Source organism: Apis mellifera, linkage group LG1 (genome assembly GCF_003254395.2).
Source record: "Apis mellifera strain DH4 linkage group LG1, Amel_HAv3.1, whole genome shotgun sequence".
NCBI lineage: Eukaryota > Metazoa > Arthropoda > Insecta > Hymenoptera > Apidae > Apis > Apis mellifera.
Genome location: NC_037638.1, coordinates 11,717,584 through 11,735,822, shown reverse-complemented (window position 1 = coordinate 11,735,822; position 18,239 = coordinate 11,717,584). Strand labels below are relative to the sequence as shown.

The 18,239-nt window shown below is 19.6% G+C and overlaps 4 protein-coding genes across 12 annotated transcripts in view; 2 read left to right on the top strand and 2 right to left on the bottom strand.

The window, feature by feature from the left end:
• The first annotated feature begins 128 nt into the window (after positions 1-128).
• LOC100578966 (toll-like receptor 6) lies at positions 129-2,576 on the top strand. Its single transcript, XM_003251457.4, has 4 exons — positions 129-370; positions 518-1,599; positions 1,942-2,129; positions 2,228-2,576. The coding sequence occupies exons 1-4, from the start codon at positions 283-285 to the stop codon at positions 2,499-2,501; spliced, it is 1,632 nt and encodes a 543-aa protein (XP_003251505.4). The 5' UTR covers positions 129-282; the 3' UTR covers positions 2,502-2,576.
• A 391-nt stretch (positions 2,577-2,967) lies between these two features.
• Positions 2,968-5,405, bottom strand: LOC412636 (protein ABHD13). 4 transcript variants are annotated; one of them, XM_006569993.3, is made up of 6 exons: positions 5,282-5,405; positions 4,446-4,562; positions 4,146-4,377; positions 3,871-4,064; positions 3,639-3,799; positions 2,968-3,539 (listed from the first exon to the last, which is right to left on the bottom strand). In XM_006569993.3, exons 2-6 carry the CDS (start codon positions 4,549-4,551, stop codon positions 3,267-3,269), a joined length of 966 nt encoding a protein of 321 aa, XP_006570056.1. In that variant the 5' UTR covers positions 4,552-4,562; positions 5,282-5,405; the 3' UTR covers positions 2,968-3,266. The 4 variants fall into 4 exon arrangements, with proteins under 4 accessions (XP_006570056.1, XP_396091.3, XP_006570055.1 ...); XM_396091.7 differs by having other exon boundaries at positions 4,446-4,756; positions 5,282-5,401; XM_006569992.3 differs by having other exon boundaries at positions 4,446-4,594; positions 5,282-5,388.
• LOC551785 (6-phosphogluconolactonase) lies at positions 4,816-6,646 on the top strand. Its single transcript, XM_624170.6, has 4 exons — positions 4,816-5,407; positions 5,770-5,970; positions 6,051-6,334; positions 6,443-6,646. Exons 1-4 carry the CDS (start codon positions 5,287-5,289, stop codon positions 6,551-6,553), a joined length of 717 nt encoding a protein of 238 aa, XP_624173.1. The 5' UTR covers positions 4,816-5,286; the 3' UTR covers positions 6,554-6,646.
• The window catches only part of LOC551976 (calcium-binding mitochondrial carrier protein SCaMC-2), a 15,407-nt gene continuing 3,604 nt past the window's right edge, over positions 6,437-18,239 (bottom strand). For 3 of the 6 annotated variants that reach the window (XM_026446061.1, XM_026446063.1, XM_026446062.1), the window contains 5 exons: positions 10,916-11,074; positions 10,372-10,629; positions 10,133-10,300; positions 9,809-10,060; positions 9,420-9,738 (listed from right to left, as the gene is read on the bottom strand). In XM_026446061.1, coding sequence (XP_026301846.1) covers positions 9,664-9,738; positions 9,809-10,060; positions 10,133-10,300; positions 10,372-10,629; positions 10,916-11,074 — 912 coding nt within the window. In that variant the 3' untranslated portion in view covers positions 9,420-9,663. Of the gene's footprint in view, positions 6,550-9,419; positions 9,739-9,808; positions 10,061-10,132; positions 10,301-10,371; positions 10,630-10,915; positions 11,075-11,153; positions 11,281-15,969; positions 16,359-18,239 lie in introns of those variants that run through there. The other 3 variants (XM_016915682.2, XM_026446064.1, XM_016915683.2) reach the window with 3 other exon arrangements.

Here is an 18,239-nt window from a genome sequence, read left to right as displayed (position 1 = left end):
AAAATAAAACAAAAGCAAAATATATAAAAATCTTATATTTTATAAACAATTAATATAAAATTAGTATAAAATTAATAAAAATTAATAAAAATTATTTAAATAAAAACAATATTTTTTTTCATTTTGAAATTGTAATCATCTTAATTTCAAGTTTAGATAAAATAGATATTTACTTACTATATACAGTTATCAGATATGTTATCATAAATATTGCTATCATAAATGTAGACTATACCTTAATTATATATACTTGAAAGTCAAAATTAATATAAATTTAATATAATGATTTACTTATACTTAATTGGATTCTGTTTTTTGTGGATGATACAAAATTCTATATGTTCAATATGTTCAATATGTTCATGTTCAGGTAAATAAAATTATTTCATTTTAGAACATAAACTTTAGAAGATAATTATATAAAATTATTTTTTAATTTTATATGAATAACTATAAATATAATTATTTTTTTCATTTAAATATTAAATATTAATATCATATATTTTACATATTACAGTAAATGAAGAATTACAAATTAATTGTCATGGAAAATATTTGAGAAATAATGATATGCTTAATTTTGATTTATTACTAAATAATTATCAAGAATTGAATAAACTTATTTTATCAAAAAATAATATAGTTGATGTACCTAAAAATTTTTTTAAAAAGTTAAAATGTTTAAAAAACTTAGATTTATCTGAAAATAATATAGAAAAAATATATATAACAATGTTTATAGACTTAAATAATCTTGAAGATTTAAATCTTTCTAAGAATGTATTAAGAACTTTTGATAACTCTTTATTGGAAATACTTCCTACAATGGTGTCGTTAAATTTGAGTTATAATCATATTAATTCAGTAGAACACACAATGAACCAAACTATATTAAAAATTAATATGCTTGATCTTTCTCATAATAATATTTCTAGTTTACCGAAAAAATTTTCTGAATTGTTAATAAATTTACAATATTTAGATCTGTCATTTAATAGAATTCAATCTTTGCAAGATTGTAATCTAATACATCTAAATTCTTTGAAAGTACTTTATGTAAATAATAATTTTCTTGTTACATTAAATATACAAATATTACCGAAAACACTGATTAAATTATATATTGGTTATAATCAAATTATGGAAATAAATAATTTAAGTCATATCGAAGTACTAAGTATAGAACATAATAAAATTTCTCAATTATATAGCAATTTAACAGTAAATAGTTTACAATATATGAATATTAGTGGAAATATATTATCAAGTTTTCCAAATATTCTGTTTAAAAATTTGAAAATTTTGGATATATCTAATAATAAATTTACTTATATTCCTGAAGAAATATCTATTAAAAATTTTCCATTATTGCTTCAGCTTAAAGTTAATAAAAATCCTATTCAAAACTTAACAATTTTATCTGATTTAAAATTAAATTCATTTGATGCAAGTAATATAAATAAATTGAAATCTATAGAGAAAGATACATTAGCAAATTTAAGATCATTATCAAAAAATTGTATTAATATTACTATATCCAATAACAAAATGTTGACTTTTATTCATGAAGATGCTTTAAAACATATGAATTTATGTTCAGTAAGTTCTAAGATCTTAGTTTTGAATATCTTCAAAGAATCGATTTTAAAAATCAACTTTAAAGTTAAAAAAAAATTAGCATAGAGAAATATTCATTAAGATTTATTTATTGTAAATCATATTATTGTTTTGTTATTCTCGCTTCACATGATTCTTTTACATAACTTCAGTTATTTACAATTATAAGATTAATAAATAATAAAATCTTAATAAATAAAATTTAATCTATATTTTTATATATCAATTTTTATATAATTTTTAAAATCGATCTTATATTATTTTATGAACATTATTATTAAAGCATTATAATTTAATATAATTATATATAATTTTTTGTATTAGTTAGATTTAAGTAACAATCAATTTTCTTATGTGACACGAAAACTAATTGTACATAATAATAGTCTTTCAACATACAATATTAATTTACAAGGAAATCCGTTTAAATGTAATTGTACATTACAATGGATGTTAAATGATTTAGTTCCAAAACTTTATATTGTTCATCCTCATCTTTTAGATGATTTGAGGTACATATCTTTTAATTCTTATTAAATATCAATTTAATATTGAAAATATAAAAATGTAATATATTAATTATTTTATATATTTTATTATATTATACAAGGTGTTCTTGGCCTATTCAAATATCAAATATGAGAATGGTCCATTGGTATGGATGGAAAAATCAAATTTTTTGTAATACATCAATTTTTAATGAAAATTTTTCAATAAACGTTGCAAGTATAATGACTAGTGAAACAATAAAACTTGATTCTAGTCCTGGTTTATTAATTGTTATGGGAATAGCGATAACTGTATTAACAATTTTAATACTAATAGGCATCATATGGACACAAAGAATAGCCATAAAAAGAAGAAGAGTCAATAGAAAATTTTAAAATTTATCGTTTTTTAATTCAATTTGTATTTATCATACGAATTATTATATATGCAATTTTATTTTTATTTAATTAAATTTAATATCATTATTATTGAAAAAATATAAATAAATAAAATGTTTATATACGTTATTTTTATACATACATACATATATATATTTATATATATGTATATATATTCTCTCCTTCCTGTGTGTGTGTGTGTATGTGTGAGCGCGCACGATAATATACTCCTATATTTATTATGAATATCAAAATATTAAAATAAATATACATATATTTATAATTCATACATGTAAATACATAAATATTCGCATAATTATGTATAATATATTTCTAATACAAAAACAGTTTATTTTCAATGAAAATAATTAATTAAGATTATTTGAATATTCTTTTAATTATATTTACTTGGCAAAATGCCTTGGAAGTATTGAAATATTGGAAGGATTTTATTTAATTACTTGCAAATTTTAATTGCAGGACAGATACTTGATTAAATTTAAATTGTAATATTTTGATGATTTCAAACACTATACATTTGTAATATCACTATTTTAGTATATATTTTAATAAAATATTTTAATGTAAAAGATTGATCTTTATCAATTATAAGCTAAATTATATTTATAATTAAATTGATTAATTGTAATAAAAATTTATAATGTATTTAAATATTATAATCTATTTTTTTATTCTGCTAACCTAATATTGAAATCTTCAAAATATAGTTATCACTTTGGACGTAAGTTTTGCAATTTATAATTATATATCATCTATTTGCCAATGACTAGATGTCACTGGAATCGGAGGATTTTCTCTCAATTCGTTTAAAAAATTACATATATTTTTATAATATCGCGGTTGACACCATGTTTCGTTGTGTGTACCTCCCGAAATCGAAAGTATTTTTTTACATGGACTTTTGCAATTTTTATAAAGATCTTGCATCATATATGGTGGCACTAACGTATCCGCCAGACCAGAAATAAATAGCGTAGGTACTGTTACTGATCGCACTTTGAGAATGGACAAATACTGTAATATATTGATTTAATTATATAATTTAATTATAATAATTATTATTAATTTAATTAAAATTTTCTTATATAAAATAAACATTTAGAAAAAGTTTACCTTATTTTTATATAAAAAAAGGGGTAAGTATTGTAAACATTTTAATCCAAAAAGTAATGCAGCCATATCAGGAATACTAGTAAAAGTATTCTCAAGAATAAGACACCAAATTCTTTGTGAATTTTCTGGTTCTGTAGCTAAGTTAATAGCTACAGCTCCACCTATAATAATATTTAAATATGTTAAATATATATTTTTTTTATTGAAAATAATTCATTTCAAATATACTTGCCTAATGATCTACCAAATACAATTATTTCATTTGTATTTATATCAGTTCTACTTGACAAATAATCAATTCCTGCACGAGCATCCATATATAAACCTTCTTCTGATGGTGAACCTTGTGATAAACCATAGCCTCTATATTCTAGCATTAAAATATTACATTGTATAGTATGATATAATCCAACTGCATTTTTTAATCTATAATAATTATAGAATCATTATTTTATTTTTATAAATAAAATTATATAAATAATAGAATTAATTAAAAAAATCATTTACCTATGTCCTACATTACCAGCATTGCCATGAAGAAATAATAAAGTAGGCACCTTTTTCACTCTATCTTCTGGTTGAGAAATAAAGAACATATGTAACATTGTACCATCTCCTGATCTAGTATAAATACTTTGATAAGGTAAATTAAATATTGAAGGTGCAGGAACATATACCCGAGAATTAGCAGGTGACTCTGGACGATATACAAGTTGATCTTCTCTGTGATATAATATACCTACAAATATGTATTATGATATCAATTTTATATTAGAGCAAAAACATTATTGAAATTATTAAATTTACCTGTAGTTGCAAAGCAAAGTAGAAAGAAAGCAGAAAATCCACCATACAACCAATATAGAAGAAAACAGGCAAGTATGTAAGTTCCAGAGAAAGCCCAACATTTCATAGCTATGCCTCCTAATAAACGGATGGGTTTACTGCGAGCAAGTCTCATACAAAATGACATGATTGTTATGTAGTATCTTCAAAAAATTGATTAATAATCAGCTAAAGCACTTCTATATTCGTTAAATATATAATATATACATCTTGATTTCATCATAATATTTCACTGAATTAAACATTCCAATTATCACTGAAAATTTTATAACCTAAAATTTTTATAAAAATTGCTTTATAAACATTATTCATTTCATAAAATTTTGGATTTGAATTGATAAATAAATGCATTTCGCTTTTTACATAAATTTATTATATTAGAATTTACATAGTATAAATGAAATAGTTTCAATTTTTAAGAAAATATAGATTGGAAATTTAAATTGCCGCTATGTGTATTTAAATATAAATTCTATTCATAAAGTATTTAGATATCACTTATAAAAAAACTTATAACTTTTTACAGTAAAGAATATACTACGTGATTTCATTATAAAAAATTAATTTATGAATAAAAAAGATTGCAATACGATTTTAATAAAGTTTAGTATCGCAAATCGCAAATTTATCACGTGTTATCGTGAATGTCCAATGCTGTATTCTGATTACTGTTAATCGATGCTATATAACTAATACCACCTTGTATCTTTATATTCAACACGAGTTCCGTTGTTCGTATACAATTCTTCGTTTATTTAAACTTACAAATTTATAAATATTATTTAAAAATTGCTTACAAATAATGAAGAAAATATTAGTTGAACCCCGAGATGGATCTGTGGTGTCATGTTTGTCTAACATTCTTCAAACGAGTGCTGAAGAAGCATTTGCAAGTAGTGATACATTCAAGGTTGGATTATCAGGTGATATAATTCAAATAAAAATTGCTTACTTGATTTATTAATTTTTAAATATCAAAAAAATTATTAATTACGTATAATTAAATATATATATTTTTTATATAGATATATTTATATAATATAATAAAAGCTGAAAATAATACATAAATAATAAGATAAATTTATAGGTTACATATGCTGTAAAAAATTATTATAGGTTAACATGTATTTTTTTCTTAATATAATTATTTAATTTGCATTAATACTATATTTAAATTCTATATTTATTTTGTTTTTAATATTTATTTCGTAATTCTTAAATTATAAATTATTTTTTATATTAAAATGCTAATTTAAGAATGAAATATAAAATGTTTTTTTATCAGGAGGATCTTTAATATTATTATTGGCTCAAAGTTTACCTAATATTAAAACTGATTGGAGTAGATGGAACTTTTTCTTTTGTGATGAAAGAGTTGTTCCCTTTGATAGCAATGATTCCACTTATGGAGAATATAAATCAAATTTGATTGGAAAAATACCAATAACTGAAGATCAATTTATAAAAATTAATCCTGATTTATCTGGTAAAATAATATGTTTCAATCAAAAATTCAATTTTTCAATTTCTTTTTTTAAAATATCATTTGTTTAATTATACTTATAGCTGAAGATGCTGCAAAAGATTATATTAAGAAGATGTCCGTTTTTTTTCCTCCTGATCGTGTTCCATGTTTTGATGTTCTTCTTTTGGGATTGGGTCCAGATGGACATATATGTTCTCTTTTTCCTGGTCATAAGCTTTTGAATGAAGCCAGTTTATGGGTCTGTCCTATAAATGACTCTCCTAAGCCACCATCATCTCGTATTACTTTTACTCTTCCTGTGATAAATAATGCAAAAAAATGCATATTTGCTGTTACCGGATCTAGCAAAGCAGAAATTATTAAGGTAATTATTTTATTAAAAATTAATTAAAAATTAAAGAAAAATAATTTTTAAATTTATTTAATTTATATGAAAGCTATTATTTTACTTTAAATAATAAATATCTCACAGCGAATTTTGCAAGACAAAGAAAATTTACCAGCTGCTCGTGTACAACCACACAATGGAGAATTATATTGGATCTTAGATGAAGCTGCTGCAAAATTCTTAGGAACAGCCTAAACAAGATATTCAATGAAATTAACTTACATTCCACGTCAATATTTTATCCTAATTCTCAGAAAATTTCAAATACATAACATATATATATATATATATATATATATATATATATATATATATATATATATATACACACGTTTTTTATTTAAAATACTTAATGAAAAACTGATATTTTTTTTATAATTTATTGCTCAATGATTTATATTTTCTTATTATCATTTAATCTATTTTGTTATTCTGTTATAAATTTTAATATTTATAAATTTCAAATATTTTATTTTTCTATTTGAATTTGTAAACATTTAGTTATAGCAGATATAAAATAATAAGATAAAGAATTTTTACTAAATTGTATTATTAATTATTATCAAATTTCAATTTATATTCATTACATTATTTTAAAATTACAAAATCATATAAAAAATCATATAAATTTACAAAATCATATAAAAAAAAACGAAAATGATAAAAATTTTGTTTAAATAATATGGATAATTTCATTGTTAAAGTTAAAAAATATATATTTTTTCAGCAATATTTATTTATATATAAAAAGAACATATAAAAAAAATATGATAATACATATATTCAACATTATACGATTCGACCACAAATTTATCATAAATTATTTCAAAAAAATATAAATAAAAATAAATATTTTCAAAAAATTAAATCAAATAAATAATAAAATGCATAAAAAAATACATAATTTTGTTAAATTATAAAATTTAATAAATAAAATTACTAAATTGAAATTAAAATTTTTATGATAAAAAAATATATATAAAGAATATATATAAAATATACATAAAAGAATATCATATTTTTATTATTGATATTGTATTATGAATAGAATGATATAACACATTAATTTTATCATAATTTCTATTTAATTCTGCATTCCAATCATAAGATATGAAAACAGTTATTTTGAATATATTTTGTTTCCAAAGAAAAATATAATAATCATTGTAATTTTTTATACAGAAGTAAATAGATATACCTAATATAAATATAATAAAGAATTATGTATGCATTTTGCAAATTGTAAAAGATATTCTTTGGTGATTTATATTAAAATGAATAAATATCGATAAATAGGTATGTAACAAAAAATGACTATTTTGATACGATGCATATGTTTTTGTATATTATCATATGGAGTTAATTATTAATATATATTAATATAATTCGAGGCAGGAATATCATTTGTAACATACTTAGTAGATAACATTTAGTCGAATTCAATAACCAATGTTAATTAGTTAGGAACTAGACTTTTACAATAATTTAATAGAATATTTAAATATTTATATTTATATATTTGTATAAGTTATGCTTATATTTTTATTTTTTTAATATAAAAACATTATATGATAAATCAAGTCATAAAAGAAATTAAAAAAAAAAAATTAATTCACAATGATTTTCACAAAACTTAATTATCAATTTCATCATAATATATAATAATACATAATTCATAAAACATTTTAATTTCCTACATAGTATAAATAATAATATATAATTTTTTTTTCAAATTCATATAAATTTTAAGAAACTCAATTTGTAATATAATGACATTCTATTAACATAAAGGCAATCAAAAATTTCATTATATATTTTTACATAATATAATATGTAAAATGTTTTAATTATTTTAAAAAATATTTGTAATTTTTAACTGTTTTATGTGATACTTTATTTTTTATATTAAAAATCTAATGAAATCTAATGTATCTTTAGTTCATGAAAATAATACCTAATAATCTTGCAATTAAGTTAAACTTAAAGTTATTATTCTCTATCATTTTCACTTAAGATTCATGATTATTTTTGCAATTATTCTGAAAAGAGAAGTAAACAGACACGGATATAATGCCATATCTCGATATACTTCTTTGGAGCCTAAATATATATTGTTTATAATACATGGAATATACATAACTCATTGACAAGATTCATTAATGAAAGTGTTACTAATATAAGAACAATATATGTAACAAATGTAATATGGAGAATAAAATATTCGTTCGCGAAAATTTAATATAATATAAATTATAAAAGTGCAGTTTTCGCAATAACTCATAACATAACATCTTAATAAGTGGATTCAGTATTATTATTATTATTATTATTATTATTATTATTATTATTATTATTATTATCATCATTATTATTATATTCATTATTCATTATTATTATTATTATCATTATTTTATTATTATTTATTATTACTATCATCATCATCATCATCATTATTGTTATTATTATTGTTATTATTATTATTATTTTTATAATATTATTATTAATATTATTATTAAATACTGGAAGATATTTACGTTAAAAATTAAATATATTTTTAGAATTAATAGGATGTTATGCATTGAATTATATTTTCAAAATTTATCTTATAATCATATATATCACAGTAATAATATAATTTGATCTTACTACTTTCAGAATTTGTAAGATTATATAATGTATTTTTAAATAATACATTCATTTATATTTTCATAAAATTACATTTCATGCATTTTATCATCTGACTTTTGAAACTCTGCTATTGTATGAAGAATGTTTTTCTTCTTGTTATTATAACTACCAGTCATACTTCATGATCTTATATATTTCATAAAAAAAAAAACAATCAAAATGAAATTATAAGTCATAATACTTTTTGCTAATTATCTTTGTACTATCATTTCTATTTTTAAATTAAGAATCTATATTTTTGTTTTTTTTTTACTGAAGTAAAATAAAAATAACAATGAATATAATTAAATTAATTAATATGATATATTCACAAATATATAAACCTCGTTGGAAATTTTTTATGTTGACCATTCTTATTATACTTATTTTCTTATTTAAATTCTTTTATAAATGTGTATTCTATATTGTAATAATATGATACAATTGAAAAATGGCAAATGCTTAAATAATTGTAAAAGCATCGAGTTAACAATAAATAAGCGATGTTATATGTAACAAAAGGCAAAATATGCCAAATTGCTCAATACCCCAACCAACGACTGGCATTTTGTATATTTTAATATAATATAATTAAAAAATAATTTAATTAAATTAATATTACCTAAAATAAATAATCATCACGTCATATTAACACCCAAAAAATCTCTAACAGTTTCATATACTATATAACTAATGGATACAGCTGGTGCCACCTAAGAAAGAAAGACAATTGATATAATTAATAATTTAGAATTTAGAATTTTGTTACAAGTTATTTCATACCTTTAAAAAATTTGGAGTTAAACCTCTATATAAACCGCGAATTCCTTCATTTTTAATAATATCTTTAAAAACAGCAATCATAGTATTTGGTTTTCCTGGTGATATATCTGCTTGTAATCGTGTTCTAATTAATGCTAAAGGATATGAGCACACTTGACCGGCTGTACTTGAAGCTGTTCCACATAATAATAGTATCCAAAAGGGTGGTTGTTCATTTTTATCATGTGTTCGTAAATACCTATTTTTCAAAGTCTGTAATAAAAAATAGTAAATAATAATATTCCAAAGATTATTAAATATTAATTATTTGAATTTTATACTTACTTCATATACAGCCAAATCAATACCAGCATATGGAATTATTCCCATTAAATTAGGTATGTAGCCTCTATAAAAAGATTTTAAACCTCCTTGTTTATATATCTTTTTTGTTGCATCTACTAAACCTGAAAACTCTCCTGTTTTTCTAAGTGCAAATCTAGTTTTGAGTACCTATAATATCATGAATAATATCATTATAAAATAATAAATATTTTAGATATTATGATTTGTTAATTATATACCTCAAGTGGATATATAGCTGATTGACTAATTCCGCCAGCTAATGATCCCGCCATTAATCGTTCGTAGAGTCCAAGCTCTCTAACATCATCTCCTTTAATCGCTCTTTTAATTTGCTCATAGGCCATAAATTTCAAAGCGCTTTCTGGTCCGATTTTAAGTACGTTTATACCATTTCCTCTCCATAAACTAAGAGAACCACCTTCACGAAGCATATATCTGAAGCAACTTTTGATTTTGCAATGTCGTGTTCCATGCACCTGAAAATATTCTTTTTTGTAAAACAAACAGAACTGAATACATTTAATTTTGATTATTTTTTATTTTATATTTATATTTTTTAATATCTATTATTAATCTATCCAATATTATGATTATATTATTTATTAAACTGTAATTTTATCTTTTAATTTCTATTAATAATTAAATTTCTTTTTTTAAATTTAATTTCTTATCCTCTTTAAATTTAATATGTTATATATTAAGTTAAATATTGTTTGATAAATTAATGATTTTTGTATATCTGAAATATTCTTATAAACCTACCTGTAGATAAACTTTAATACGATCTAAAGGTGCAGTACATGTGCGTGATACACCACCTGCTACGCCACCGGACACCAAATGTCGCCACCACATTCCGGAGACCATCTCACCAGTTGTAAAATCCTCGGGGACACCAATATCTTCCCCGATATCCATATACTGAAAAAAGAACAGTAACCAATGAAATTATTAAAATTTATCTTTTTGTATGAATACATGCTCTTATTAATGAACACACCGAAAATGAACCACCGCTTTGCATATTGAAAAAAATTGTACCGCGAAAATGTAGTTTAAACTTTGATAAATCGTGCATGATTAATTCATTAATGATTAATCTTTTACCCGCCATATTCTGTGATTGACATCTAGCAATTAGGCATAAATGTATATTTTTGTCATTGTTGCCAAAATATATAAAAAAAATCTTAATAATTTATAATTATATCTAGATTACGATCTATATTAGTTTAAAAATACTCGGATATAAATATTTCAAAATTTATTAAAAAATCATTAATTTTAATTTCAATTTTAAAAAAATAATTTTAACCATTATTTGAAAAATATTCTTCAACATATTTTAAATTAATCCATTGATCCTCTTCAGTTTAGTTAAAATACATAGCTAGCTATGTTTTGCTTGAACCAGTAGTTTGCACGTGTCAGATAATTCTTGAACTCCGATCAATTATATTTATTTTTCAGATTATTTTTTTCAGACATGGATTTTGAACTGTTTTATTTATTATAAACATTATATCATGTTTTACAATTAATCTTTTCTTTTTTTAATAATCATATTATTAAAAAAAAGTATTACATAGCTAATATTAGATGACATACTATAAAACTGATTTCTTTAAATTTTAATCATAAAATATGTATCATATTTAAAAAATATTTTGATATTTTAAATCAAAATTTTGAATAATTCTATTATATAAATATAATTTTGAAAATAATTTTTAATAAAATTTTGTTCATTAGATCTAAATGAATGAAATAAAATAGATAAAAATACAGAAAAGAAAAATGTTTAGCAGTTTTATAAACTTAATTTAATTAATTAATCATCATCATTTGCATTCATGGCAAATAGTTAAATATGTAACAAATTAACATTAACTTTCTAAAAAAACGAATATTTACTATCAATTCGACCATTTATATGTTTATTTTTAAAAGTCCTATGTTTGAATATAGATATGATCATTAACATAATATATATATATATATATATATATATATCTCAGATAAGCATTCAAAATAAAAATTCGTATTATTTATTTTCATTTCATTTATTTATATTCTATTTTTTTAAAAATAAAATTATTAAATCACAATAAATTAAATGTTTAATGAATTTTTTAACGAAATTGTTTTTTTTGTTTGATATATTTTCTATTGTAAAACAATGAAAATTCAGATTTCATTTTTATCTGGACAAGTTATGTATAAGAAAAATAGAAACAACTACAAAAGACCTTGATGCAATAAGGTTTCACTAAATTAGATTTCGACCTTGCATGCTTTTGATTGATTACACAAGCAACTATTATCAATGTTTTGTGTGAAAAAAAAATTCACAACGATATCCATTAATCATTAAAATTATAATTTAAATTTTTTATAACTTTATAAAAAATTTTCTAATTACCATAATTAATACAAAAAATATATATATTTTTGTTCAATCTTAAATCATAACTCAATATGTTACAAAAATAAATGTTAGTAAGTTTGAAATAATATATAAATAATATATAATAAAATTAAAAATAAATAAAAAATATATAAAATAATTTTTACAATAAAATATGTTTATTTACTTTTAAACATAAAATACAGTTCTTTTTAGAACTGTCAAATTAATCAACATTAAATAAAATGAATTGAAAATATATCAATCGTAAATACTTAACTTTACGTAAAACTGAAGTGCGATATCTGTATCGATATCTATGCTGTCCATCATTGAATGGATCTTTCGTTATTTTTTTTTTTTTTTTTGAAGATTACACGATGTTGTATAAAACTCTAGTTAAAATTGGATAAATTTAAAGACCAAAAGATATAAAGAAGTAGTTTCCTATAGTTAAGTCGGGCTACAAGCCAATAAATAGTTTGATGTCTTGCCTAATGTTAGTTATAAAATCTCCTTCAATATAACTAATATTCTTCCAATGTAAGAAATTTTTTATTATTTTTAATAAAACAGAATAATTTAATTAGGATATATTATATAATTTAATAATAATTTGATTTTGATTTAAGAATTTTCTTTTTACTTCAATATCGAAAATATCGAAATTATATATATATATAAATATATTTTTCCTGTATAAAATAAATATTAATTTGGATTAATCTTAACGTGTACATCAAATTAATCTAAGTGTGCTTTGATTAAAATAATATTTGATCAGATTAATTAAAAATCTATTAAATTCGATATCAAATTATTAATTTCTTTTTAAATGAAAAAATATCAATTTTTATTATTGCTACTTATTTATTTATTATTACTTATTTTATATTTCTATTAAAAATAAAAATTTTTTAATAATTATACTAATTTGCTTTTTATCAAAAATCATATCGAAGTGCAATAAAATATATGCGGAAATATGTTGTTTTAAATTATAAAATACAAATGGAAATACTTAATGACAGTTAGAACTTAAGGAAAATCGATATTCCGACTCAAGTGTCAGATAACAATTGCCCAGTTACTAGCTGCAATACTTACTTTATACTGAGATATTAAATATATTTGTTTTATAATATTATCAATTTTTTTTCAATATATATATATATATATATATATATATATATTTTCGCGATTTTTATATTTACAAAAATATAGAATTGTAATATTAATTTCTTTAACATATAAATGAATGTTGTTATTCATTTTTGTGAGAATTTAAAATGATTGTTATTTTAATAAGTATTTTTTTATATATGAATGAATTTTGTATTAATATAAAACATAATTATATAAAATTATATAATATTTTTAAATATCTCTGAAACATAATTTTTGATAATCCAACATACAATATGTTATTAAATTTTCATAAATCACAATTTGATTTAATGATTGAATCACATTAATTTGATTTAAAATTTTTTACAATTAAACTGTAAAATTTTTATCATAAACATTTATCATAAATATACAAAATCGAATTTTTATGAATATAATTAGATATTTATTCATTTAAATAGATATTTATTTTTCAAATATTATAATGAATAATATTTTTTATTTTTTTGAATATCTATATATATTACTGTAAAAACATTGTAATAATATAATATAAATAACAATTATAAAAACTTTATTGATTTATCATGTAGTAAAAATTGATTTCTTGTTTAAGAGTTATAAGATAAATCAAAGAAAAATGCATTTTAATTTATAAAAATAATTAGATGCATTACAAATTTGAGTTATTAAATTAAAATAATATATTTTATGAAAAAAATTGAATTATTAATAGAAAAAACACCAATATACATAGAAGATAATGAAGAAAAATAATATATCCAAGATAAAAATAAAAAAAAGTATATTATTAATAAAAAATAATTTTTAATATCTTAAATTAATTAAATATCACAACTATGAAGATATCAAAATTTTTAACTTTTAAAATTGCTATTTTAATTATAAAATACTTATAAATTTAAGTATTGTTTAAGTACTACTGCAAACTAACGCAAAGAATAGCTATAATAATAGTAAAATTACATTTTCATTTAATTTTCAATATTATTTTATTATATCAAGTTAATTAAATAAATTATACATATTTATAAAATAATATAATATCTATTAAAAGAAAGTTTGAATTCATTTTTTTATAATTAACAAAGATATGTACTATTTAATATTAAAACTAAACATTTATTATAAATATTTTTATGAATATTGAAATTTCTTGATTTAATTATTGGAGTTTCATTTGTAATTATTAAAAAATTTAAATTCTGATATCATAATATATGTGCTAAATAAAAATAATTGTCTAAAATAGTTTATAATAGAAATTATCTTCGTCAATTTTTTATTTTTTTCAGAACTGTAATTTTTATTCATGTAATAAATTAAATTTTCATCAACAAAATATTAATTCATCATTATCATATTATTTGTATATAATTAAATCATTAAATTATGAATTATATAATTAAAATTATACAAATTAAACAAAATGATTTTTATTGTGAGTTCTTGAATTATAAAAATTCCCGCGTAAAGTTATACACATAGCGACAGAAATGTTTATACAAAATAATTTAAAACAAATCAATGAAAAAAAAGAATTAACATTAATGATCATCATATAATATTTTACGAATATTGAACATAATTCGTAATTAATATAAATCTTATTTTCTACATATCAAACATGCTTAAAAGAATTTAATAAAGTTTTTTTATAATAAAAAAATTTTTTTTTAGTATATTTAAGAATAAAATATTTATATAACATATATTTGTTATATTAACTGTCATTTACTCTATAGAGAAAGCCATTGAATTATTAATAGTAATTATTATTCATAATATTCTTATGTTAAGTTTTAATAATTTGATGCAAAAAAATGTTTTGTTAAAGTTTTACCAAAATTAAACTAATTATACAAAACTATGTCTTAAAAGATAACATAGAATAAATTTGTGTTGAATTTTCGCTTTTTTGATCATTTCCCACGTGATATTTTCAGCCATAACCTCTACGCAATTATAACCTCTTATAGATATAAGTAGACATATATATACAAAAATTGCCTATTTAAGAAATTTTGAAAAGAAATTTCATTACAATTTATAAAATGAAGTTTCTATAAAAATATAAAATAATAAAAATTAATTGTTACAAAAACAAATTATATTTTTAATCCTTTTTCCTTTTTAAAAATACTATATTTAAAATTTAAGACAAATCAAAATTGCACTGAATTAATTTTAACAATTTTTTTAATTCATTATTTATTTCGATATATAGTTATATTATTATTGGATAAGAATAAACACTTACCCTTTGCAATAATTCATGATAATTTTGAAGAAATTCCTCACAAACCGGACAAGTAGATGAAATATAATCATGTTTCAAAAATCCTGAATTTTTTAATGTATACATTATTTTAGAAGTAAAAATCAATAAGAATTATATTCACTAAATTTTCTTCTTTTTATACCGAAAAGTTGAACTAAAATTTAACAGATTCAATATTTTTAAGATCGCGAAACAAACATAAGGATAGATATGAAAACATAAATAATAATAGGCAAAACTTGTCGAATACAAGAGAATTAGATGTAACGAGCCTCGCCATTAGTCAGTGATTTGAGAGCTCGGAGTCCAATCTCAAGACTAAAAAGTACCATCGAGAAATAGTATAAGAATTGAAACAAAGATATCTTTCGTTTAGTCGAGAAAGCCCCCCCTCCCCTGCCCCACTATTTTCTTGCAATATCTACAGTGTGCGTCACATTTCTTAAAGTAATTTCAATATGAATTCATTATAAATTAGTTTTATAATTTGTTGAAGTAATTGTTATAATTTAATGGTTAATTTATATTATTGAAAAATCTATTATTTATATAATATTTTATCAATATATTAATAATAAATACATAAAAATATAAAAATATGAATAAAAAAATTTTATGATTATGATGTTAATAAAATTTTCGAATCAATGAAATTTGTAATTTGAAATTAAATAATTTTTTCTACATCTTTGTTAAAATATTTAATAAAATTAATTTTCAAATAAATTAACAATGACGAATAACACAATATTACAAAAATTTAATCCCTTGTTAATATTCCAATTTAGAGCAATTGTGTATTGTAATTGACATATTAACATATTTGAGAAGGACATATAAGCACGTGGCTTCTCTTCATGTGGAAGTTTATTTCGATATAAAAATCATCGTAAAAAATGAATTATTCAATCACATACATTATATATTTTTTATAATAGCCATAATAATAGCCATAAATCTACAAATAAAATAAAGAGATGGAGTATAAAACATAAAAATTAAATTTTGTTTATGTAATATTGATTTTTACGTAATATTTATAACTTATATATAGAAGATATATATATTAAATTATATATATTTATATATATATCCATATATATTATAGATCTATGGATGGATATTACAATATAGACAGTTAGACTATATATATACACACAATATATATATATATATATATATATATATATATATTCTAATATTTCAACATAACACATGCATTACATGAATACTGAAAAATTCTATAATAATATATCATCCAAAATAATAAAGAATAAAATCGAATAATAGATCTTTATTCAATAATGAAATGTGTCATTTTATGACACATTTATATCATTTAATATAATATATCATTTAAAATAATACAAAATTGAATAATAAATCTTTATTCAAAAATATTATTTCATTTTAGAAAAGTACTTAAAATTTTTTAATTTATGAATAAAATTAATTTTCGAAAAATAATTATATATCAATAATATATGCAACATATATTTATAAAAAAAAATGTGATTTATAAAAATATATTTTACCTTTTTTTATAGTTATAAATTATCTATTTAAGTTTCAAACATTTTTAATAAAAAATTTTTAATTTTAAATTTAAATATTAATTTTGTATTTATTTTATAATTAAAATTCATAGTATGAAACTTTGGAACAGATGATGATTTCATAAAATATATACGGCTGACGAAATATTGCGAAATACTTCATCATAATAAAAAATTCTGCTTTTGTGATTAAATTTAAATTAAATGATAATAAAATTATAATACTTTTTATTATACTTCATTATATATTTTCATTATATATCTAATATTTAATTTATTTTATTGCTTATAGCAATTATAAAATATTTTTATCATTGTTCTTTTTGTTATTGATTATTATTTAAAATATAATGTTTTTAACAATGTTTAATAAACAATAATCTCATTTTAAATTATTTTTATTTTATATTATTTTTTTAAATGTATAATTATAAAAATTACGTTTTTACTTATAATTAATTGCTAATATAGTCCAGTAATGATTAAGTATTTGACAAAAAATATAAAATGCAATATAATTTATGAAATTATAATTAAATTATTAATATTTCAAATAGCTCCTTTTATCATTAATATATTGAATTATTTAATGATTTTCTCTCTATTAAATAAAAGCAGAAAAGAAAAATAATTGAAAATTCCGTCTGCGATATCTTTTATTTCATCACTTTTACTTTTCAACTAACATTTTCA